The 24,733-nt window shown below is 37.8% G+C and overlaps 1 protein-coding gene across 1 annotated transcript in view; it reads right to left on the bottom strand.

Annotated features, from left to right (window-relative positions):
* Window positions 1-24,733, bottom strand: part of Uggt2 (UDP-glucose glycoprotein glucosyltransferase 2) — a 92,664-nt gene that overhangs the window by 8,915 nt on the left and 59,016 nt on the right. Inside the window, exons 22-32 of the mRNA XM_013022966.1 lie at window positions 23,405-23,529; window positions 22,661-22,756; window positions 19,959-20,061; window positions 17,896-17,975; window positions 13,488-13,677; window positions 9,742-9,897; window positions 8,982-9,067; window positions 7,705-7,789; window positions 6,615-6,700; window positions 4,278-4,376; window positions 2,879-2,963 (exon numbers count right to left, since the gene is read on the bottom strand). Of these exons, the coding sequence (XP_012878420.1) occupies window positions 2,879-2,963; window positions 4,278-4,376; window positions 6,615-6,700; window positions 7,705-7,789; window positions 8,982-9,067; window positions 9,742-9,897; window positions 13,488-13,677; window positions 17,896-17,975; window positions 19,959-20,061; window positions 22,661-22,756; window positions 23,405-23,529 (1,191 nt within the window). The remainder of the gene's footprint in view (window positions 1-2,878; window positions 2,964-4,277; window positions 4,377-6,614; window positions 6,701-7,704; window positions 7,790-8,981; window positions 9,068-9,741; window positions 9,898-13,487; window positions 13,678-17,895; window positions 17,976-19,958; window positions 20,062-22,660; window positions 22,757-23,404; window positions 23,530-24,733) is intronic.

Here is a 24,733-nt window from a genome sequence, read left to right as displayed (position 1 = left end):
ATGCTCAAGGCACCCTACTACTTGAACCACACCTCTATTTCCATTTTTTTTTTTTTTGGGTCCAGTCGTGGGGTCTGAACTCTGGGCCTGGGCACTGTCCCTCACTCAGCTCTTCAGCTCAAGGCTAGCGCTCTACCACTTGAGCCACAGCGCCACTTCCGGCTTTTTTCTTTTTGCTTATGTGGTACTGAGGAATCAAACCCAAGGCCTCAGGCATGCAAGGCAAGTGCTCTACCACTGAGCCACCTTCCCAGCCCAAGAAAACACCCACTTTTAAAGGAAAGAGTTTACTATGAATTCTAATAAACTAGTTGAAAAAATGTCAGAATTTCATTTATTCTCTCCTTCTGCCTTGCTCTTGCTTATGCTTATTGCTCTGCCAGTTGAGCTATGCTTTAATCCCTTTTTGCTTTATTTTTCCAATATGGTCTGGCATTTTTGCCTTGGGATCCTTGTGTTTAGCTTTCTGTATAGTCAGGACATCAGGCACACACCACCACAGGCTGGCCTAAAAACAAGCCCCTGACTTTTGCCTCTTACTGCTGTTCTTGTGTATGAGATATAAATAAATGTAAGTAAGTATATACGCATGCACGCATGCATGTATGTGTGTATGAATGCTTCTAAAAGAAATTTTGAGATGACACAAATCACAGGAAAGAAAAATACTATTTCAGATAAGGTACTATTTTTGGCCATGATGTGGTGTGAGAGTTTCTATCCAAACGTAGCACCATTTTCTAATGAGTAAGACAGTCTCTTGCTCAGATGATGTTGAGACTTTGTGTTGTCTGTCGATGCAGTTACCTCTGCACCCTAGGCTGTGTTTGGTTAGGACAACCTGCTGAAAAGTCAGGAACAAAACAACGATAGCTCCTTGTATATTTATGGGTTCCTTCTCAGATTCTGCTGCCTCATCCCAAAGAGCAGAGGGGGAGACCCTGTTGGTACGGGAGATAAGACAGTGGCCCATCAGGTGAACCACCCGGCCTTCGGCACAGAATGCTTAGGATTCACATCTCACCTGTGCTTTCAATTAGCTGCTTTTTACCTGCTAATTATAAAGGCTGGGGCTTGCACAAAAAGTGTGGCTCCATGCTTTGACTCCAAAGATAACCTTTCCCCTTGGAGTGCCCTGCCTAAGAAAAATATCTTTGTTTTCCTGGAGGCCTTGGACCACCCCAGACAGTTTATGCTGAAACTGATTTAAGGAGAGGACCTTGAGACATAAGGAATCAGCTCAAGTTTGGAGGGGCTGAAAGCTTAGGACAGCTAGGCAGGCTACCAGCTTGGTCTGCAGAGTCAACACCCAGTACCAGAGCTGGACACCAAATCTGAGTAGGTGCCAGTAACAGTCCACCAAGTGTCCTATGGCCGGGAGGAATAAGGGAAGCTCAACGCCCCACCCGGGTGGCCCTGCATCCGACTCTTCCGTGCCTCTTCCTTCACTGATTTATTTTTAAATGCACGTTTGTGTAATAACCTGAGCTGTGTGGATCCTGTGAATGAATGATGAAACTTAAGTGTGGTCTTAGGTGCCTCCTGGTCCAGGCCAGTCTTAGTTTTCTTTTACCACCTGGGATTGTTATAAAGAACAATTGAAAAATGTCAGTAAAGGATTTAAATATGCCTGTAAATATTAAGGACCAAAAGCACGATGGGCTATTTTTATTTCTGCTTCTATTATTTCTTCTCAGCTACAAAAAGAGGACTCTATTGACTTGCTGTTAAACTAGACTCTAATCTCATAGACTGATTACTCTGTACAAGAATGCTTTACGGGAGGTGTGAGGCTGAGGAAAGGCAATAGAGGTTTGGCCACATGAAAAAAAAATTGTTTTGGTCAGTCGTGGGGCTTGAACTCTGGGCCTTGGTGCTGTCCCTTGGCTCTTCAGCTCAAGGTTAGCACTCAACCACTTGAGCCACAGAGCTACTTCCAGTTTTCTAGTGGTTTATTGAAGAGTTTCACAGATATTTCCTACCCAGGCTGGCTTTGAACCACGATCATCAGATCTCAGCCTCCTGAGTAGCAAGGATTACAGACGTGAGCGACTGGCGCCCGGCTGACCACATGAAAATTTCTTTTTTTTCTTTTTTTTTGGGTCCGGTTGTGAGGCCTGAACTCTGGGCCTGGGTGCTGGCCCTCAGCTCTTCAGCTCAAGGCTAGCACTCTACCACTTGAGCCACAGCGCCACTTCTGGCTTTTTTCTTTTTGTTTATGTGGTGCTGAGGAATTGAACCCAGTGCCTCTTGCATGCAAGGCAAGCGCTCTACCACTGAGCCACCTTCCCAGCTCCCCACATGAAAATTTCTAATCAAACACCTGAGATAATAGTTCCCAATTACCATACCAATCTATGCACTGCACAAAATTAGTTTCATTGTTCTAAGGACTAATGTAGAACTATTTTCTAGGGTATAATTTTTGTATTTTCTTTGTAAAAAATATGACAGAATTCTATTCACTGAAAAATCTTTACATACTTTCCATTGTGGAATTTTATTTATTCATTATTACAAAAACACAATAAGCATTCTAATTTTTGACTACTTGATCCAATCTCTTGCTGTTCTTTTCTTTAAATATCTCTTAAATAATAACTATATACAATTTTTCTCAAGCTAGATAAAATACTGAGTATCCTTTCACAATTTCCTTTTTTTTGTCTGAGACATGGACTTGAACTCAGTACTTGACACTTTTCACTCACTGGTTGGCAATCTACCAACCGAGCGAGCCATACCTCCAACCCCTCATTTCAAAATTTATTAAAATAGTAATTAGAGCATTTTAAAAGGCTCATCTGAGCCTCCAGTACTCCAATACACAGAAATTTACCTTTCAAACATCACCCCTCCAGGAAGAGTAATGACTTACCTTAAATGTTGGTGAAAGATAGTTTTTCAGAAACCAAAATTTGACTGGTGTTTTGGTGTTGCGTAAAACAGAAAGCATCATGATTCTAGATAAAGGAATATTAAGCCCAATGTAAGTTAACATCCAACTCTTAAAGACTTTTAAACACTTAAAGGTATGAATTAGGAATTTTGGAAAATCAAATGGAACTATCATGGCTGATGAAATTTGTAATAAATAAGGACAGGGAAACACATTTCTGATATAAACTAATTGACTATCTTTTGTTTGTCCTTCCTTGCTGACAAAGAAGCTGCACTGAAATAATCTTGCTTCCACTGATATCACTATGTGATAAATATTAGGTCTGTGATATTTGAAAAGCTTGTCTAGTTTGATACATTCACTAGACAGGGCACTTGTTTTGCTATACAAGATCTCTCAAAGATATAAGTGTATCTAAAGCTCTTATTTAAAGCCTCAGCATTATGCTTTGTGAGTCATTCTTGGTGATCTTTTCACATAAACTGTTAAAAAACATCCCTTTGTTAATATACTTTCCTTTTTTCATCTCCTTCCTTCTTTTAATAAAACAAGGAATTTTTTTGGTACTGGTGTTTTGAACTCAGCACCTCACACTTTCTAGGCAACCAGGCCTCCAGTTCTTATTTATTAGCTGTTATTTTTAGGTTAGGGTCTCACTTCCTGTCCAGGAATGTTCTTATGCTGTGATATCACTATTTTAGCACACACCACCATGCTGAGCTTCTTTCCACTGAGAGGGCCTCTCATGCACTATGCGGCCTGGACTGCCTAGAACATCTGGCTTAAGATGGCAGGTGCGAGCCAGTGCCCAGGAGTACAGGTTGAGAAGGGGTATCTTGAATTTTTCTGCCTTGGTTGGCCTCAAAATACAATCCTTACTCTCAGCTAGGATTACAAGTGTGAGCCACTAGCACCCACAAAACAAGTATTTCCCTCATTGGGAAAGGAAAATTTCTATACCTATCTTTGTTACCTATCATATTATTATAAATTTTGTATTTCGTAGCTTTAAAAAAGCATTATTCCAAGTCAAATCAAGATAATCAAATTTCACTGCATTTGAACAATTTACTACATAATTTTAAGTAATAAAAAGCAACACGCTGATTATTATGTACTTACTACTTGGATAAAAGAGTTAAAAAGACAATATATGTACATGTCTTTATGTATACATATAGTGCATATGTATATATGTACTAGCCTACAGATATTAAGCAAGATATAAAATACTACTGTTTTCCTATGAAAAAGAACTAAGAATCAAATAAACAAAGACCATAGTTTCTCTTAACTGTAAATTTCTTTATATTTTTGAAGTGTGAGTCATGTTAAGTGCATTACTTTTAACAAATCAGATAAAACAAACACGTACCTTAGAAAGCGTTCATATAAATGGCCAGAAGCAACTGAAAAAATGTTTAGAACATCATTTTCATCTTTGTTATCTTCTTTATGCAGCCTTCTTGTGAAACTTCAAAAAATAACAGTTTTTAAAAATATATTGACAAACCTTATATGCTTAAATACTAAACTTGACACTAAAATAAGAATATCATTTTAAGATGAAAATGTTTGTTTAAATTATTAACTTTAAATAAATTTTCGTTTTGTGAGACAGGGTCTCTATGTGGCCGAGGCTGGTCTGGAACTTGGCATCCATCTCCCAAGCATTTTTTTTTCAGACTATTAGGTATGCAACATCACGCCCAGCTGAAACAAACTCATCGTAACAAGTACGGAGTGCTAACATGAAACATGGGACGATATCACTTTTCTGATATTACTTTATGTGCTTTTATTTTAACATGGAATGTAATTTTACTCTCTCCAAGTTAGATGACTACAGCCTGCCATGTTCATGTCTAGTGTGTTGAAACCTTAGCTGAAGAACAAGGAAAGAAACAGATTGTAGCAATGTGTCACTGGGGCACAGAAATGATTTATACAGTAGTATAAGTAGGTCCATGAGTGCTGATAACAGGGGCTCAGGAGGCTGAGATCTGAGGATTGTGGTTCGACTTTACTGGGCAGAAAAGTCCCCATGAGATTCCTATTTCTAATTAATCACTCAAAAACCAGAAGTACAGCTGTGGCTCAAAGTGGTAGAGCCTTGAGAAAAAGAGGTCAGGACAGCACCCAGGCCTTCAGTTAAGGCCCCACCACCGACAAAAAAAACAAAAAAACAACCCAAAAAAACAAAAGGAGGCTTTCTTGCTACACTATTATTTTTTAAATGTCTACACTTTAACTTCTGACCAGTCTCTCCACAGCAACTTCCATGAGGACAGAGAGGTGAGGGAACCCTTCCTTACTGGTTCCCATCTTGGTATATGCATCAGGGACATGGGTGGGTTTTAATTCGTTCTCATTTTTCTGTATGTCTAATCTCATAAGTGGTATTCATAATGTATATAATTCCTTCCAACGAAAATTATTTAAGTAAAAATCTGATTTTTGAATAAACAGATAGTTAGCACGACTAAAATTTGGAAAATGTAACAATTGAAAATTATCACTGAATGTATTTTGCCAAATAAAATCTGTTATTACAGAAGTATTTTTCAAATTATTTTATTGAAATTCTCTTGAGTGAGAAAAACATTTGGTTTGTGGGATAGTAAACATAATGCCTTCCATCAAACAAGGAAAAAGAATCTTTAGAAAAAGCATCTTTAATGAATGGAAAGCCCTCAAGATGGAAGTACTGAAGCCTGGCATAACAAAGTCTACTTGTATTGTTGAACCTATTTGGCCTAAAGCTTCCATTTCGGTTCACTGAGCAGAACAATCAATGGTTCGCCATCATAATGCAGGACTTTCTAAGTCCTGTACAATGTGAACTACAGCAGACAGTTTTTGTGTTTGCCTCACACCCACTCCCCTATGAGTAAGGAGAGCGTGGTCTTGTTTTGGTGACTCCATTCTCTGAGATGGGACAGGCCTTCCCACAGGCTCTAGAGGAGTGTGTGTGGCCCCAGCATGGCCTCTGGAGCCACAGTGATTGGTTTAGTTTGGGACACCAATGAGTCAACCATGTAACTTTGGCTGGTATTATTTGGAAATGGGGAACTTTCTACTGGGGATGGTAACTTTTACTTTTAAAAGCCTGCCTGAAAATGAAGGAGGTACAGAAAGAGTAGAACTAAAAGGCAGAAAGCCAGCTCTTAGACCACATCAGCTAAGTGCCCAAGCCAGGTCTACTCCATTTTCCACATATGTCAGCTAGTGTTTTCCTCTTCGTGTGCAGTGCTAGGGAGGCAGGCACTTCAGCACTGAGCTATAATCCTAATGCCAATCCTTTGGTTTTTTTTTGATTCATAATGTAACTAACAAATTCCCTATTACACTCAATTTCTGTTCTCCGATGAACATGTCAATCTTTTTGCCCTCATATAACTGGTTATCTTTACTCTATCTTCAACTTTTGAATACTATCTTTCCTTTTCAGTAGGCTTTACACACTTTTCTAAGAAGTCTTTCCTGGATTCTTCCTATCTGAATATATTCTTTTTCCTCCTAAGGTTTGCACAATACTTTATTTCTGGCTGTTTCATGGCTCCAGTTTCCAATCCTGTACTTTTCGTATTATGCATCTACCTTATGCCTCCTAGAGAGAGGATCTGTGCTTCACTTGGATTTCTACTTTCTGGAGAGTTCCCACTGATTAGGATTAATCTAGTTGTATGTTAAAGTATTCATTAGTAATTACCTTTTAATAGAATCCCACATTCCTTTTTTTTCATGTTTATCTTCAATAAGGATGTCTTCCTTCATTTTGTCTGGTTTTTTCTGAACCTAGATAACACAGCAAGCCCAAATTTTAGATGCTCACCGCTAAATATTATGCTGTATGGTTAGTAAATATAACATAGTAGGGCACAATTACCCTTGGAAGGGAACATAAAGGACAGGCCAAATGAACAAATCCAGGCAGCACATTAGCAGAGTGTCACAGATGAAATCTGGCCTTACTTAGCAATTTGGATTCTTGTATTAAGTTTCTTTGGTGGTTACTTCTATATTTCCTATCTAATCATCTTTAAACATTATCTAGATTACTTCTGGATTCACATAATTTAGGCATTGCTTGCTCTTTGGGATGACAGAAAAGTAGCTCACTTAAATAATGATCATTTGGAAAGTACTTAAAGATAATAAAAAAAATTTGAATAGGATTTAAACATTTTACTGGGTGGTGGTGGCTCATGCCTGTAATCCCCGCTACTTAGGAAGCTAAGATCTGAGGATCATGGTTTAAAGCAAACTTGGGCAAGAAACTCTGTAAGACTCTTATCTCTAATTAACCACCAGAAAACTGGAAGTGGTGCTGTGCCTCTAAGAGCTCAGAGACAGTGCCCGGGCCCTGGGTTCAAGTCCCATGACTGACAGAAAAAAAAGAGTTATTCATTTCATCCAATGTTTTTACTAGCATCATTAAAAACTCCTTTTTAGACATATACTAGTTATTGCAAATCAGGGAAACCACCGAAAACAGCCACGTAAAACAAGTAAAGAAAAAAAAAGAAAAGAAATCCTAGTCTCTCTCTTAAAGAAACATTTTTTTCCTTTCAGGACCTGTGCTCTTGACTCATCTCTAGATTTATAACATTATCTGGCTACAGTAGATCCAGTAAGATAGCATAACCTTAAAAACCAAAAGTTGCCCCTTCCTTTCTATCTTCCTATCTGCGTTCCCTTTACTCTTAAGAGTTTTAACGTAAGATTCTAGGTAGTAAAACTGATTGTAAAGTAAAAATCAAGGAAAAAAAAGTACATGTAAAATCTTCAGCCTCACATACCTGTATTTTCAGTATCTTGTTCCTGAAGCTGTTTAATACAACGATAACATCACCTAGGTCTGGCTGGGAGTCAGTTCCTTCATGCCTAAGGCAGAGAAACATAAGCATCTATTATTAATTTAGAAATAGACACAATTTTAATGATATAAATAATTCATTTTACAATTAACATAAGTATAATTATCAGTGGTGTATATCATATTTGGCAGTTTCTATGTCAATTAAAATGTATATATTTTATTTTATTTTATTTTTTTTTTTTGGGTCCGGTCGTGGGGCCTGAACTCTGGGCCTGGGCGCTGTCCCTCAGCTCTTCAGCTCAAGGCTAGCGCTCTACCACTTGAGCCACAGCGCCACTTCCGGCTTTTTTCTGTTTGCTTATGTGGTGCTGAGGAATCGAACCCAGGGTCTTGAGCATGCAAGGCAAGCGCTCTACCACTGAGCCACCTTCCCAGCCCCAAATGTATATATTTTAAACTATCAAATAAAGTTTAATATAAGTTGTACAAAAGTGACTAATTAAATATTTCTTCTATACTTAAGAGCTTTCATACAGTTATGCAAGTTTTTGATATCCATAAAGCATTTTTGAGTGACAAAATCTGAAAAGCATTGTTAAATTCAAGAGACTGAAAAATATGTTTACGATACACACAGAAACTCTAATGCTTCTGTTATTTTTATTGTTGATGTTATTATTATTATTTTGTGTCAGACCTAGGGTTTGAACTCAGGGCCTGGGCGCTGTCCCTTAGCTTTTTTGCTCAAGGCTAGCACTCTACTACATAGCTCCACTTCTGGCTTTATGGTGGTTAACTGGAGATAGAGTCTCCTAGATTTTTCTGCCCAGGCTGGCTTCAAATCATGATCCTCAGATCTCAGCCTTCTGAGTAGCCAGGATGACAGGTGTGAGCCCTGGGCACCTGGCTCTAATGTTTCTATTTTATGTAAGAAACCATTTACAATAAAACTGAGTTTTGTCAAAGGAGAAGAAATCAGTGCTCAAATTAGAAGCTGCTTTTGAGTTCCATGGCGCTGGCAACTTTACCCTTTTCTAAAACGACCCGGGGTTATGGCTCTGGGAAGACTTCCTTTCCGCCTAGCTCCACTAGAGTAGTTACCCCCGAGTGGAAGGCACAGCCCTGCCCAACAACTGTCACTACAAAAACAGAGTTACAGCACTCATGTGAAAAATCTTATTCTGACACCTGGGCCTGGCCCAATCTTAACATATCGCACTCTTAGTCATATATGAAAATTTAAAAGTGGTTTCTTACCTCACTATTTGATAAATATCTTCTGATTTTCCTTGGCGTAATTTTAGTATCCAAGCACCTGGGTTTGCTTTTAGCTGAAAATATCCCTTTTAAATAAGGAAATAATGGTCACTGAGTTACATGACTAAGAATAATCAATTGTTAGCAAAAAGTCTACATGAATTATCAAAGCAAATATTTACTAATTGCAGAATGAGAAAATGTTATAAGTAAATTCCAAAGACATTTTTACAGTAACTTGTAAAAATATATTCTCAAAGCACAATTCTTCCCATTTGTGTTTTAGTTAATTTTCTTATTCAAGGATTCAATTTTGTTTTCTGTGAGCTGCTCAGCAATAGAAGAATAAAGATGATGTCACTGTGTTCGATTTAGGTACCCCGGGTATTGTATATATGTTTATCTGAACTAGGGAAGGGAAGGGGAACCACAGAATGGTGAGACAAAGAAGAAACCAATGCAACAGCCATACTCACAAGACACTATGTTGGAAATGATCACTACAACTTGGAGTGGGAGGGGTGTTGGGAGGAGGGAAAGAGGGAGAAAAATGAGGGAGGGGATAGTAAGTTAGATAAGAATGTAATCCCTACCTTCCTTACATAACTATAGCCCCTCTGTACATCACCTTGACAATAAAATTTCAAAAAAAGTCATAATCCCCTCTCCAAAAGAATAAAGATGACTTACTCTATTAGAGAAACACAGAGAATTTCTCCAAAGCCTTCAATATCATCCATTACATATTTAGAATACTTACAAGATTGGCCATTACAATTGTGTCCACCATGACAGGTTTTCTTCTTGTGCCCAGTGTGAACTGCAGCCCCTGGGGTGGCTGCTCTGCTGTGTCAAAGCAGTGCCCTTCGAGCAGCAGATACTCCAGTTCATATTCTGCCATAACAGTGCTCTCAATCTGAGGAGGAAACATGTCATTGTTCTGGTTGTTGGTGGTCCTCAGTGCAATACACAAAGACCTGATTATTTTAGTATTAGTTGATGTAGTTTGGTGGATAATTTGGACTTTTTTTTGGCAGTACTGAAGACTGAACTTGGGGCTTCATGCATGTTCAGCAGGCACTCTACTGCTTGAGACATGCATCCAACCTCTTTTTTTTTGTCTGTTGTGGGGCTTGAACTCTGGGCTTGAACTCTTGAGCTAGCTCAAGGCTAGCTCTCTACCACTTAAGCCACAGTGCCACTTCCGGCTTTCTAGTGGTTTATTGGAGTTAAGAGTTTCACAGACAGGAAGTGGCGCTGTGGCTCAAATGGTAGAGTGCTAGCCTTGAGCTGAAGAGCTGAGAGACAGCGTTCAGGCCCAGAGTTCAAGCCCCATGACTGACGAAAAAAAAAAAAAAGAAAAAAAAGAGTTTCACAGACATTCCTGCCTGGACTGGCTCTGAACAGCGATCCTCAGCTCTCAGCCTTCTGAGTAGCTAGGATTACAGGTGTGAGCCACCGTTGCCTGGGTCCAATCTCTTTTTGCCTTGCATGTGCTTTATGCCCAAGTGGCCTGGACTACTATGTTCCTACTTTGGGTCTCATGTGTCACTGGGGATGATAGGTGTGTGCTGCTGAGCCTTGCTGGGAAAACAGGTATGTCCATCACCATGCTCACCCACTGGCTGAGATGGAGTCTCGCAGAACTGTAAGTCCTGCCTAATGCATCTCCACCTTACAAACAGTGAAGATAACAAGTTTGAGCCACGGCACCTTGCTTCAAGTCTTTCTCTTATATGTAAGTAAACTGATCAGTTGAGGTACTTCTTCCAGTCCAAAGCTCATGATGGGTGTTTTATTTCTCATCACAAGAGTTTTCCACCAATTCATGTCAACACATTGATTTTTTTCATAATTTTTTTTCAAGCAAGTATAGCAGATATGGTCATTAAATGAAGTTTTCTCAGAATATGAGTATGTCTGTGTCTCCATAAATATCTTTTTTTCTCTTTAGAAAAAGGTTTCACTCTCCCCCCTTTGCTTTTTGGGCTGGCCTTGAATTTGTGACTATCCTGCCTCTGTCTCCTCACTAAATGGTCCTATAGGTGTGCACCATTAGACTGGGCCTTCATAAATATCTTTTAAATTGGTGGATATTCCAATTGCTTTAAGATTGTTTTACTGTGAATGCTATAACACATACTTAAGGGATAAATGAAAATCAAATCAAATGGTAGGAGATTTTTATAGAGTTTGAAAATTTTGTTATGTAAATCTATACATTTACTTCACAATATGAAGATTTCAACACTTTTTAAAGTGTGCTTTCGATAGAGTATTTAGAAATAATCCATATTGTATGGCTGTCCTTCCATTGCTGTTATTATCCTAGAAATAAAGTATGTGCATATACAAACTGGACTTGAGACTTATCAAGTCCAGTTATTCTTATGCTACTTTAAGAAAAAAAAGTAACTTTTTTGTATACAATATCTGTTTTATCAAGTTCAATTGTTGAATTATTACTGAAGTAGTTGTTGAACTGTTACTATTCTAGTAAGCCATATAGCAATGTGCTTGAATGGAATGATTCATAGAACAGAAACACAATAATAAAATACCTAGCTTTTAGACAAGGAAATGGTATGTTATAGTAAGTATAAGTAAAATATATTAAATGTAAAAAATTATGAAATGTACACCAGGGCAGATAATCTCCATTTAATTAGTTTGTGAATATCTTCATTTTATAGTAACATGAAATGTTCCTTTTGTTCTTCTACTGTGTAACAGACACATTCCTTTGATTCAGATGACACCCAAAATAGCCTATACCTTTTTTGAGAGATCTTTTGACCAAATTTAATCATCTCACTTTTAGCTTTCCTGTAACCACTTTTCTCACCTTTAATCTTGGATTAATGCTGCTGTACAATTAAATCTTTGTAGTCACAATTATTTGAACAAAATCTCACTACTAGCTCATGTATCTTACCCCAAACATTCAATAAGATTTGGAAATTAAATACAACAAGGAGTATTTGCACTAACTAGTGTTGCGGGCAATGACAAATCTCTCCTATTGAACTCATTTTTGCCAGGATGTACTTCTCCCGATCTACCTCAACTCCTTTCTGCTCTGGTAAATAACTTTGTCCATTATTCATATTTTTCTAGGATAGTTACAGATAAAGAGTATTTATAGCATACAGTGGAAAAGGGAGCTAATGGGTGGTTTATGTTTAAACATGTTCCAATATTAAAATGTTCTCTTTATCTCCTGTATGAAGGAAGACACAGGGACTTTGTCTTTTAGTCTTCTAATTTCATAGTTAAAACTACTGTTAATTTGACTGCATTCTAAAAAGTTGCCATGAGACTTGCTACTTGGTTTAATAGCTGCTAGAACGTTCACTGACAGGATTCCCTTTCATCTTTCACGTTTGACTGGGAGTCTTTACAGTTATTTATTCGTTTTTAACAGTTTGTAAGCTCATTAAAAAATTTAAAGAGTTATCATAAAGGTGACGTACAGAGGGGTACAGTTTCTTTCCAGTTATTTTACCAAAATATATTATCATAGTGTCTCAAAGGGAACCCAACAGACTGCTAATAGATCTCACTGACCACCGAGAAAAAAGGGACCTTTTTATTTGTTCACTTCTTACAACTTTTCCTCATACATATTATTATCTTGTTTCCTTCAGTTACTTAAATCTAAAGGACTGATTTCAGATGATGGCTATGACTGGGTTTTGGCTCTTGAGGGACTAGGTAAATATGTTACAGAGAAGTGACTTATTCATAAGTGCATCAGAAGAAACTGGTCTAGAAGGAAAATCTTTAGGTAAAGGTAACACATGAGAAGCATAAGGAGCAAATAGGAACATTCTAACCAAATAGATACAGTTCAGTATTTATACCTTACTGAACTGAACTTCATCAAGCCGTGGAGCATTCTTAGTGATGTCAACCACAGAAGCTAGCTAGAAGTATTTACTCCTCAGTTTTTAATCTGAACCCTAGGAATCTCTAAAATTTTTTTTGGGGGGAAGGGGAAGAGACAGGGTTTAACATTCTTTTCTTATTTTAAATTCAGTCTTTTGAAAGATGCAGTGTATTTAAACTATTCTCTTTCTGCTGTGGGTTAAATGACAACAGTAAGACAAGGATTGTGCAGGAAGTGCTAGGCAGCAGGTGTACTCAGCCTGATGTACAATAGTGAACTTCGCTTCCTGCTTGAAGAAAACTTCCTCTTGAGAAAAGTTCCTCTTAAGAACTAAACTTGAAGGGCAATGCAGGCCTCAAATGATATCTGTCTTCATCTTAGAATAGCCATGGTGAGCTAGTGGTGTAAATTGTGAAGAGTGGTAAAGGCACCTTGGAACCTGGAAAACTGCAGAAGCTGAATTCTGAAGTTAGAGAAACAAAAATAAGAACACAAAAGATGGAATCAAGACAGAACCACAAGGAATATCCTGGTGGGCACCTGCAGCATTACCACTTATGTACTCCAGCTCTAAGAGCTGATAGGTTATCCCAGACTCTCTTCACATCATCACTTACATCTTTCAAGTGAATGTTATCAAGGTCACAGTTGCTGTGTACTATCTCAATCAACCAGTTTTCTGGAGTAATCACGTTGAGGGTTAGAAGAGGTGATTCAGGAATATCCAGGAATTTTGCCACTGGTCCAGGAGAAGGATTATTATCAGTTCCTGACACCAGTTCTGGTTCCAGAACAAAACGGTAAAAGCTGTGAATAATAATAACAACAATAAAGTAATGACTAGGATCAAAATCAAGAGTTATTTCTGTTTAAAATGTTCAAATTAAAAATGGCTTAATCAAAATCACTACAAGGTCTTAAGAACAGCTATTGAGGAGGAGTTCATGACAATGGTTTTGTTGACACTAGTATCTGTTAGGACTGTCTATTACATCCCTTCCTCAACCTGAGAATCCTTTCAGTTTGTGTGCTACTCACTCAGGTTCTAACAGCTCATGATTTATACTTGGTCAGCGATCCTTCACATTTGTTTATGATTTAATTTTTGGCTATTTTATTAACTCTAACCATTAATAATAATATGAAGAGAAATGATACGCTGAAAACAAGTAAACCAAGTTGAAATTCTGGTTCTGTTTTTTTTTTTTTGAAAGTTCAAATAAAATAGAGAGGATTGAGTTATGTGAAACTGCTTATCAGACCTCTTAGTTGTATCTACAATGACCCTAGCATTGGTATCACCTTGTGAACAGTGATTCACACTATTTGGGGGCTTTAGTTGTTGTGCTGCAGCCCTACTGACTCAAAGGTGGGAGGGGGAGAGATCTGCTGGGTTAGCTACTTTAACCCAGTGGCTTGCTTGCCAGGAGGACATTCCCAGCATGCTTCACCAGAGAAACATGCAAGAGCCAGGGAAAAAGATGACCAGCAAGACACAAGGAACTGTCCTCTATAACATAATTACAGAAAGGACACTGATCATCTCTGCAGTATTTTGTTCATGAGAAGCCAGGGTACCAGGCCAGCTTTCACTCCAGGATAATTTACAGTGTGGTTTCCAGGTAGTGGTGATGGAGGTGGCCACAGGCAGGCAGCCACATTTAAAGAAAAGAAAATGAAGAAAGGCGAGAAAGGACCCAAGAGACAACACAGTCATGAAGTAAATTTGCCACTGATGGTACTATAAAACACAGAGAGATGCCAGGGGAGAAGCAGCTCCCGATGTTGCAAACAACAATTTCTTTGTGACTCGGTAAAAATGATGTTAGTGGTGAAGCGTTAACTACAGCCAGACTACAGTGGGATGCAGCGAGGGAGCTGAGGAGCCGGGCTCACCATCCGCACCACTTGACGGCTGAGATGAGAAACAGGGAGGCTATCAGCACTCCAGAGGAACATTTACAACTAAAATAAAACTGATTCACTTTAGAGACTAAAAAAATGTTAAGAGAATGGTTAAGATAAGGAAAAGAGAACATTCACGATGAAGGAAGAAGCCAGGGTAAACAGGAAGCTTAAATCAAAAGAAGGAACATTCACTTTAGAAGGAGATTTTATAGATTTATAGTTTTCTCTCATTTGTGGAAGCTAGATCTAAATTACAACTATGCACAATAACATATTCAGGGTTCAAGCATTTCCATACAGACAATCTGATAAGGGAGGGTATATGTAGAGGGGGAATCCAAAGACATAACTTTTTTTTTTTTGTTGTTGGTCGCGAGGCTTGAGCTCTGGGTCTGGGCCCTGTCCCTCAGCTCTTCAGCTCAAGGCGAGCTCTCTACCACTTGAGCCACAGCACCACTTCTGGTGTTCTGAGTGGTTATTGAAGATAAGAGTCTAAGAGACTTTCCTGCCCAGGTCTTTGAACCACGACCCTCAGATCTCAGCCTCCTGAGTAGCTAGGATTATAGGCGTGAGCCACCGGTGCCCAGCTAAGATATAACACCTCTGAACTACTAATGTACCACTTATCAAAATAAACACCTGGAAGTGGAAACATGTTTTGGGGGGGTGGGAAAAGGGGGGCGGACAGGAATGGAGGTGGAAAGGTAGGCAAGTATAGTCATTATATTCAATGTCTATTATGTAAAATCTGAACTGTGTAACTTGAGAGTAGGGACAGGATGGGGCTAATGGGGGAAAATAAAGGAAGGGGTGACATTGATCAAGAAGCATTGTGCCCCCTAACCTGGCTTATGGAATTGTAACCACTTACAACAATGTAATAATGAAGAAAGGAAGTGGTGCTGTGGCTCAAGTGGTAGAGTGCTTGCCTTGAGCTGAAGAGCTGAGGGACAGCGCCCAGGCCCAGAGTTCAAGCTCCATGACTGACAAACAAACAAACAAACAAAAAAACCCAAACCCCCAATGTAATAAAAAAGAAAGTGTTTAGGACAAGTACAGTAAAAGAGGAGAGTCAGACAGTGGTGGTTCAACCCGTCATCTTAGCTACTCAGCAGCTGCTTACAAAAGTCTGTAAGACTCCATCTCCAAAATAACCAGCAAAAAGCCCGTGAGAAATGTGGTGTAAGCAAGCAGAGCAAGCACGGGCCCTGTCCTGAGTTTCAAACTCCACTGTCAGCCAAAACAAGAAAAGAAAAAAGAAGAGGAGAGTTAATGCTTTCCTTGTAGCACAGGAAGGCTGGGGAGAGACAGACAGCTGAGGTACTTGCCCACTTCGCTCAGCAAAGAGAGAGCATTCCTACAAAGAAAGGACCAGAAAAACATGTGAGCTAGCACTTGATATATACTGCTGAGTAAGATTCTGTTGAGCCAGTGGTTTAAAAGTGATACCTAGTATGCACTACAACACTTGGTATGTTAGGTGTTATTTCAGCTGCAAAGTGAAGTTCTTTTCCTTTCTGATTATGCTTACATACAGACTCAATATTCCTGTTCTTTAATTAAATATCTCAACTTTTATAGAGACTCTACAAAAGGGCCAATTTCCTTCTTAGTATTTTACTAAATTTTTTTATATGTTTTACTAATTTTACAGAAAGACTTTCCAATTAGTAGTTGAAAAAATGTAAAGCTTTTATTCTGATTTAAAAAGGCATATGATAAAATCTGAAGGGCAAAAATGTGATGCCTGGAAAGAGAATGAAAGGCAGGAAGAACAAGTCTTGCACAGCCAATAGATGAATCCAAAACTCTCTTCTACATGTTCTTCATTTTCTATTATTTTACAAGTATCAAAAATACATACTGTCTTTAAAACGTCTTCCCAAGGCAATATAGTATATCAATTATAAAAAAGATAAGGCAAAAAGTAAATAAGGGATTAACAGGATTACTTTTCTGTCACACCTGCGTGTACGGTTCTGCTTAAGCTATATAATTAAAGGACAGAGAGAAGCACATCATGGAGCCCTGCCACCCAAGGAACTCAGAAGGATACAGCATCTCCCTGTGAGAGTGGCTCACAATCATCCTGATTTCCATCCAGAAAGAAGAGCAATAGTATATTTGTCTCCTTTAGCAAGATGATATTTTAATGGAACAGTATTATTAAGGAATATTTACATAGAGTAACAGCTTTTTGTATTATTGACATTATTATTATTATTTTTTGGGTCCAGTTGTGGGGCCTGAACTCTGGGCCTGGGCGCTGTCCCTCAGCTCTTCAGCTCAAGGCTAGCACTCTATCACTTGAGCCACAGCGCCACTTCTGGCTTTTTTTTCCTGCTTATGTGGTGCTGAGGAATCGAACCCAGGGCCTCAAGCATGCAAGGCAAGCGCTCTACCATTGAACCACCTTCCAGCCCCTTATTGCTACTCAGGCAACCTACCACTTGAGGCATACTCTTACCTTTTTTTTGCTCCCTCTTATTTATTACTTATTTTGCTGCTTTAGTTATTTTTTTAGGTAGAGTTTTAAGTTTTGAAGCAGGCCCAGCCTTAGACAGTGATCTTCCTACCTATAGCTTTCCAAGTAGCTGGGATTATAGAAACTAACCACTACACTCAGTTTACTATTTGATATTTAATATCACTAACTTTTTTCCCAGGCTGCCTTCAAACCACATTCCTCCTAAGTAGTTGGGATCACAGGTGTGAACCATTGCACCTGTCTGTTACTTGTATCTTAATACCCCCAAGTAGTACCTGTGACAAAACAGAGATCATTTTGAAATTCATCTCGGAATAAGTATTGAAACCACAGCTAAACTCCAAGTACTTTAATTCATCTTATTTCCCATGGATAAATTTCTTAAGTATTCCTAGTTCTAAAAACAACTATGGATAAATACCACTCACTATAAATTATGCAAAATGACTTGGATCTTATTATAGAGTTAGGTTAGTTTTGTATCACTTAAGGTTAATAAAATGACTTTCTAATCTGTATCAGTGAAGTTTCTGGTAAGGAATAAAAGGAAACCTAAGAACAGTAAACAGTGGCCATTTTCCTTCTTAGCATTTTCCCCTTTGTTAGGATACTGACGCCCTCTGACTCACCTCTTTAAAGGGGCTTCTGACAGCTTACTCCTACAGTTCATAAACAGCGTTATCTTCATGTTTAGAATCTTGCCAAGTACCTATTAAAAATTCCCATATTGAACTTTTAAATAATACTGGTAATTGACATCTATCAAGTGTGTATTATGTGCATTTACACTCACATTATCGCACTTGATCCTGCAACACCCTTCCATGCACTCTTATAGTTGAGGAAGAGGCTCAGCAATTTGCCCAGGGTTACAATAACTCACATAGAGGCCAGTTCCAAACTCACAGAATTGATTTTAGTACCATAGGGTTTAGCTGCCTGCTTTTGGCATGAAGTGACTTTTTTTCACAGTATCTAAATTTCATTAGTATTGAAGAACAATACAAATAACTACTAGAACCTTTATCTATAAACATAAAATGGAGGCATCCTAACAGCATTGGCAATGGTGCTCTGACAGTTCCAGAATTTTACTTTATGTACTAAGAGATGTAGGACATTCTTGGTATACACACAGAAAGTACTCTACTTTTTTTTTCTTTCCTTGAAATAAATATGAAGGCAAATCTTAATTTTGACAGTCCCCATCTCTACATAGGCCAAGAAATCCCTAAAGATTTGCAAGCTATTACGCAACTAAAGATTCCAGGAAGAGGAAAAAAAATCATACAGCACAAGGATTACGGCCTTAATGAGCAATTTGAACACACAGACTAAGGGTTTAAGAAGTTTATACATTAAACCACTATTTTCCTCAAATTTAGATAAGACATTATACATTTCTTCCAATAAATTATTTTCAGTGCAGTTGCTAAAAATAAAGTATGCCATTACTATCAATTATTTAAGCTGGAATGCAATCTAACACTTTATATCTTTGTATAATTCTACAAACCATTCCTAAATTCTACTTTTACCTAAGTTTCAAATGCAACTAATGTTTTTTTTCCTGAATAATGACTTATTAGGAATAGGTAATTGTCCACTGCAGAGCATATTAGCTCTTTTCCTTACAAAAGATTACTGGTTATCATTCTAAAGAAAAATGTACACAGTCTACTACATGTAAAAGTAAAAACCTGAATGTATGAAATATTACGAGGTCTGTAGAAACAGCCCATGGGATTGTGTTTGAGCTATTCATAAAAGTGAAACACCAGAGCTTCTCTAAAATTATGTCTATATTAATATATTTGTAGTAAATATTTATAATCTCTTTTCTAATTTCAGGCAGCATACACTAATTTCTGAGAAAAATATAATGTGAGGTTTTGATGGTACAGCAGTATTACCTAGCTTAATCATTGATCTTGTCATCACATTTAAAATCTAAACACCTTTTGCTTATTTCCAAGTGACACCAATGTCAGAGGACAGTTTCTACTTCTTAGAATTCTTTTCAAATATTGAGAAGTTTCAAGTACAATTATTGCAAATTTCTGAGTATCATTAGAAAAGCAGCCTTCTAATGCATAACCAGCTTATTGAAAAATGTAATGGTTGAAAGCTATGTTATCATTTGAACCTTTAAAATGTTCAGTAGAATAAAAATGACCTTTTGAAGACTGCTAGCTATCTCATAACAGCTTCCTTCCTTTCTGTCACTATGCTTACATGACCTCTTCTTTATGTTCTCCAGCAAGCTAAAAGGGGTAGAGAGGTGGGGGTGGGGGGTGGGGGGTGGGAGGAAGGGAGGCAAAGATCTTCCTCTTTTTGTAATGGCATCAGCCTGAAAGATGAGGGGTTGACTCTTGTGATCTCTTCAAACTTTCCTTGAAAAGCCCCATCTTTACACAGTAGGCACACTGGGGACTAGGGCTTGAAGGTCACTGAAACGTATTTCTTATGTTTAAGGACGAATTCTGGTGGGGGCACACTCAGTGCATAGTAATTCCTAAACTCAACACTGTTATAAGGCCATGCAGAGCTCTCTCATTCTACATGGAAATCTAAATCTATAATCTAAAAAATGTTGGGTGATGTAAAAAATCAAGAGCACAAATACTTGGTTATACTTAAAAATAGACTTAAAAAGTTTCAAAATAAAAATAGTATAATTAATATATCTTACAACCAATAAATGTGCCATCTTCTGTGCTTCTCTTGTCAAGGGGTCAACAATAACTATGACGTCAAAGACCATATCATTCTCTTGAGGATTTATCTTTACAATGCTAGAAAAATAAAAATAAACAAGATGAAAGATGATAGATTATGCTTACACAAATCTGTTACTAATGACCTTAGGTATGCACATTTTTATTTGTTTTTTTACTAGATTAAAAAAAATCTGGGTTGCTGGGCTGGGAAGGTAGAGTGCTTCCCTAGCTTGCATGAAGCCCTGGGTTCCATTCCTCAGCACTATATAAACATTAAAAAACAAGAAGTGGTACTGTGCTAGTGGTAGAGTGCTAGCCTTGAACAAAAGAAGCTCAGCAACAGTGCCCAAGTCCAGAGTTCAAGCCCCAGGACTGCTAAAAAAATGTTATTTACACAATAAAATACAAATTTTGAATCTTTGTTCAATAATATACAACCAGAAAGGACTCATGAAAATTACCAACAAGTAATAAAACCCTGTAAGGAACACTATTATAATAAAATTCCTGATGGTTTTAGGCCCTCAAATTCTCAAGAGTTACATATGTGAAAAATATGAGTGGCTACATTTTTTGATGCCATCAGTCTATTTATGAAAGGAGTCCTGTCTTCTACTTTATGATCACTGTTGAGGATACTCTTTATCATATAGGCTCCTTTATATGGAGACATTTCTTGTCTTCCTTGTAAAACTCATCACATTTCACTAGTACAGTATGTTTGTTTGCATCTCATGAACTTCGGGAATTGTGGAAACTGGTAAACCATGAGCTAATTTCATGGTATGCTCTTGGCAGGCAGGAAGGACACTACTGGGACAGCCTGCAAGCCCTTCTTCAAGACATTTTACATTTTACCACACAACTTTCTTTTGTCATTTTAAGTTTCTAGTACAATGGCATTATTACTTGTGCTTCAAAGATGCTACAAAATATACAAACCACATTTTTTTGCAAGGAAAGAAATGGAGGAATGCAAACATTCAACAGAGATTCTCAGGGCAGTGAAAAATATATTTGTGGTTTTTTTTTCCTTTTTAAATGTTTTCTTGATCTCAATTTACTGCTGCTGTTTCTTTCTACTTTTACAAACCTAATTTAAGTTCCTTGTCAAATTTGTATATTCTTTTTTTTTTTTTTTGGGTCCGGTCATGAGGCCTGAACTCTAGGCCTGGGGGCTGTCCTTCAGCTCTCCAGCTCAAGGCTAGTGCTCTACCACTTGAGCCACAGCGCCACTTCCAGCTTTTTTCTTTTTGCTAATGTGGTGCTGAGGAATTGAACCCAGGGCCTCAGGCATGCAAGGCAAGCGCTCTACCACTGAGCCACCTTCCCAGCCCCAAATTTATATATTCTTATAAGTTAATTAAAATTTTAAAATAAATAATAAACATAACAGAGCTGTGACATGTTTTAACATTTGTAAATATTATAAAATGACTCTAGACATGAAGGGCGAGTATCACACAACCTAAGCCAATCTAGAAATACATCATTGCTATGTATGTAAACACACAGCAAATAAGACCTGTTTTAATGTAGCATTCTTTAAACGTACAGATCAAACAACAGTTGTCCCCTTAGATTATACTTGTTCCTATCTCAGAGCAATAATCCATACACAAACTGGGACATGTATTCTATCAGCTATTTGAACATACACGTACATGGAGACAGCACTCTGTACAGGTACTCCTACATTTGATTAATCAGAATTTTTTAGGATCTGAGACGTGTGTGTGTGTGTGTGTGTGTGTGTGTGTGTGTGTGTGTGTGCGCATGTGTGTGTTGGTAGTGGGGCTTGAACTCTGGGCCTGGGCGCTGTCCCTCAGCTCTTCAGCTCAAGGCTAGCACTCTACCACTTGAGCCATAGCACTACTTCTTGTTTTCTCAGTGGTTTATTGGAGATAAGAGTCTCACGGTCTTTCCTGCCTGTACTGGCTTTGAACCACAATCCTCAGATCTCAGCCTCCTGAGTAGCTAGGATTACAGGCGTGAGCTACCAGTGCCCAGCCGGATCTGAGACTTTTTTTTTTTTTACATTAAAAGTATAAAGACAGTTTTACTTATAATGATTATTCCCAGATAATTCAAAAATTACACACTGTTTTTGACATGAAACCATGTTATCTATAACTTAAAACTTGACAGGCTAAGTGTATTATTCTTTATTTAACAGAGTACATGAATAACTGAGGTTTTTTTTAAATATTATTTTTTTATTGTAAAGATACTGTATAGAGGGGTCACAGTTACATGAGTAAGGTAATGAGTACATTTCCTATGGAGCATTGTTACCCCCTCCTTAGTTTTTCCCCTACTCTCCCTTCCCTCCCTACCTCCTCAACTCCTCCCTTTACATCTCATTGTTATAATAGGTCAACCTGTATCCTTATTTCAGCTTTTTGTTATTTCCCTTCCCCTCTCCAAATTAGATTTTTTTTTTGTGACTCTCAGATTTAAACCCAGGGTCTTATGAGTTAGGAGCAATAAATATTCTACCACTGAGCTATGACTCCAGCCCTAGAACTTTTTTTCCCCCACTAACAGTGTCAAATCCCTTTTGTTTTCTTAACAAAGAACTTGCAATTCTACTTTAAATTTCACTAATTTTGGAAATACTTGAGTGTAACAGGCATTGACATAAACAAACTCACAGATACTGTAACATTCTTACCTGTGATTCTCTTTAAGAAATGTGACATCATACCGAGATGCGTGGACAGGCAAAGAGGAGATAAGGGCATCAAGTTTCATAACAAGGTCACTTAAGCTGGATAAACAAAGCGAACAGTGACATTTACATGAAGGACGTTTTTTATTTTACATTACAATCAACACTTCTAGAAAGGCTCATAATAAAGGTCCCACAGAAGTAGGCTACTAAGGGAACTGATGGTATAATTGCATTTCTCTAAAAAGTCAAGGCACTCAACAAATACACAAACTAAGTGAGAGTGTGAGGCTCTGAGTTGAAGCCCCAGTACTGGTACAGAACACATAAAACATGAATATGCATAGTTTGGTGATGGTGAGAAATAAGTATGTTTTATTTTCTTTATGCCTTTCATATATATTTTTACTTTTCTTTATTCTCTTTGCATATTCTTTTTTTTTTTTTTTTAATGTTGGTTGTGGGGCCTGAACTCTGGGCCCGGGCGCTGTCCTTCAGCTCTTTAGCTCAAGGCTAGCACCACTTGAGTCACAGCGCCACGTCCGGCTTTTTTCTGCTTATGTGGTGCTGAGGAATCAAACCCAGGGGTTCATGCATGCCAGGCAAGCACTCTACACTGAGCCAACTTCCCAGCCCTCTGTATATTCTTTACTTTTCTATGTATTTGAAACATTTCTAATTTTAAAAAGAAATTACTCTGCAAAATATCAAACCCCCAAATGAATTGTTATGATTTTAAGTACTTACTCGTCTGAGTTAATTTTTATACTTTCAACAATGTCTTTAATTATGTCCATTAAGTTACTGAATGTTATCTTTTCCAACAAGAGAAAATCTTCTGTGTGGAACTCTTCCTCTAGAGGTCCAAAGAACTTGACACAAAAATAGTTACATTACTTTACATTTTCCAGAAAACAAAGGGAAAAGCAATTTTCTTAGTAGAGAAAGCTAGTAACTGCCTATCTTTCTCTTTCATTACAACTAACCACTCTGCTTATCCTGTAGTCTTCTTCATCCTGAGCCACGGCAGATCCATTGTAAGACCTCCACAAGAAGACTGGCTGCCTTACAGCAGGGATGAGATCAATACTAGTATTTTTGTCCATTTTTAAGGAGAATTGAGTATATAAATAGTGCATATTTATATAGCATATAGAGAAACAAAGTGAAAATAATTTTATATTACTTATTATTATTAATAATGCCATATTAATTTTGCTAAGCAATGACAAATTAAATAGAGAGTAGCCAAGGATAGCTATATAATTTTTTTTATTGTGAAAATACCGTGCGAGGGGTTACAATTACATGGGCAAGATAATGAGTACATTTCTTTTCAAGCATTGTTGCCTCCTCCTTTGTTTCCCCTTCCCATTCCTTCCCATCTCCCCCCCCCCCCACAGCTATATACTTTTAAACTGCTTTTAAAAGTTCTTATTTCCTCTTAAAGCAACTGTTAACGAGAAAAAATAATGTAATTCTGGGCCTCTACATTGCTATCATCATTCATCAATATAATATAAAGTTATCAATAAATTGTAAAATAGCACGATACAGATAAATTTAATTCTAGCACATAGATGAACAGTTTATGACAATGTGGAAAACAAAACATCAAAAGGGCTTTGAAGATAATTTAGAGATACTTAAAACTTTTCATTGGTTGTTTCTTGATAAAGCTAAGTATCATATTCAATTGTTTTACTTAAATAATTCATGAAAATATAAAATCAGATACTAAAATATTAGTAGATATTATTCACTTACTCTGTTATAAAGATTCTAATCAGTAAAATCTTTCTTTTTGTGCCAGACCTAGGCTTGAGCTTGGGGGTGGGGTGCTGTCCCTCAGCTTCATGTTACTCAAGGTTAGCAGTCTAGCCCCGGAGCCACAGCTCCACTTCCACTTTTCTTGGGATTTTATTGGAGATAAGAGTCTCATGGACCAACTGTGATCCTCAGATCTCAGCCACCTGAGTAGCTAGGATCTCAGGTATGAGCCACCAGAATCTGGCTCAGAAAAACCTTTTAATATAAAATTATATATGAATAGTATATATATGTGTATGTGTGTGT

Source organism: Dipodomys ordii, unplaced genomic scaffold (assembly GCF_000151885.1).
Source record: "Dipodomys ordii isolate 6190 unplaced genomic scaffold, Dord_2.0 Scaffold65, whole genome shotgun sequence".
NCBI lineage: Eukaryota > Metazoa > Chordata > Mammalia > Rodentia > Heteromyidae > Dipodomys > Dipodomys ordii.
Note: the sequence above shows the minus strand (reverse complement) of the source record. Positions and strands in the feature narration are given on the sequence as shown.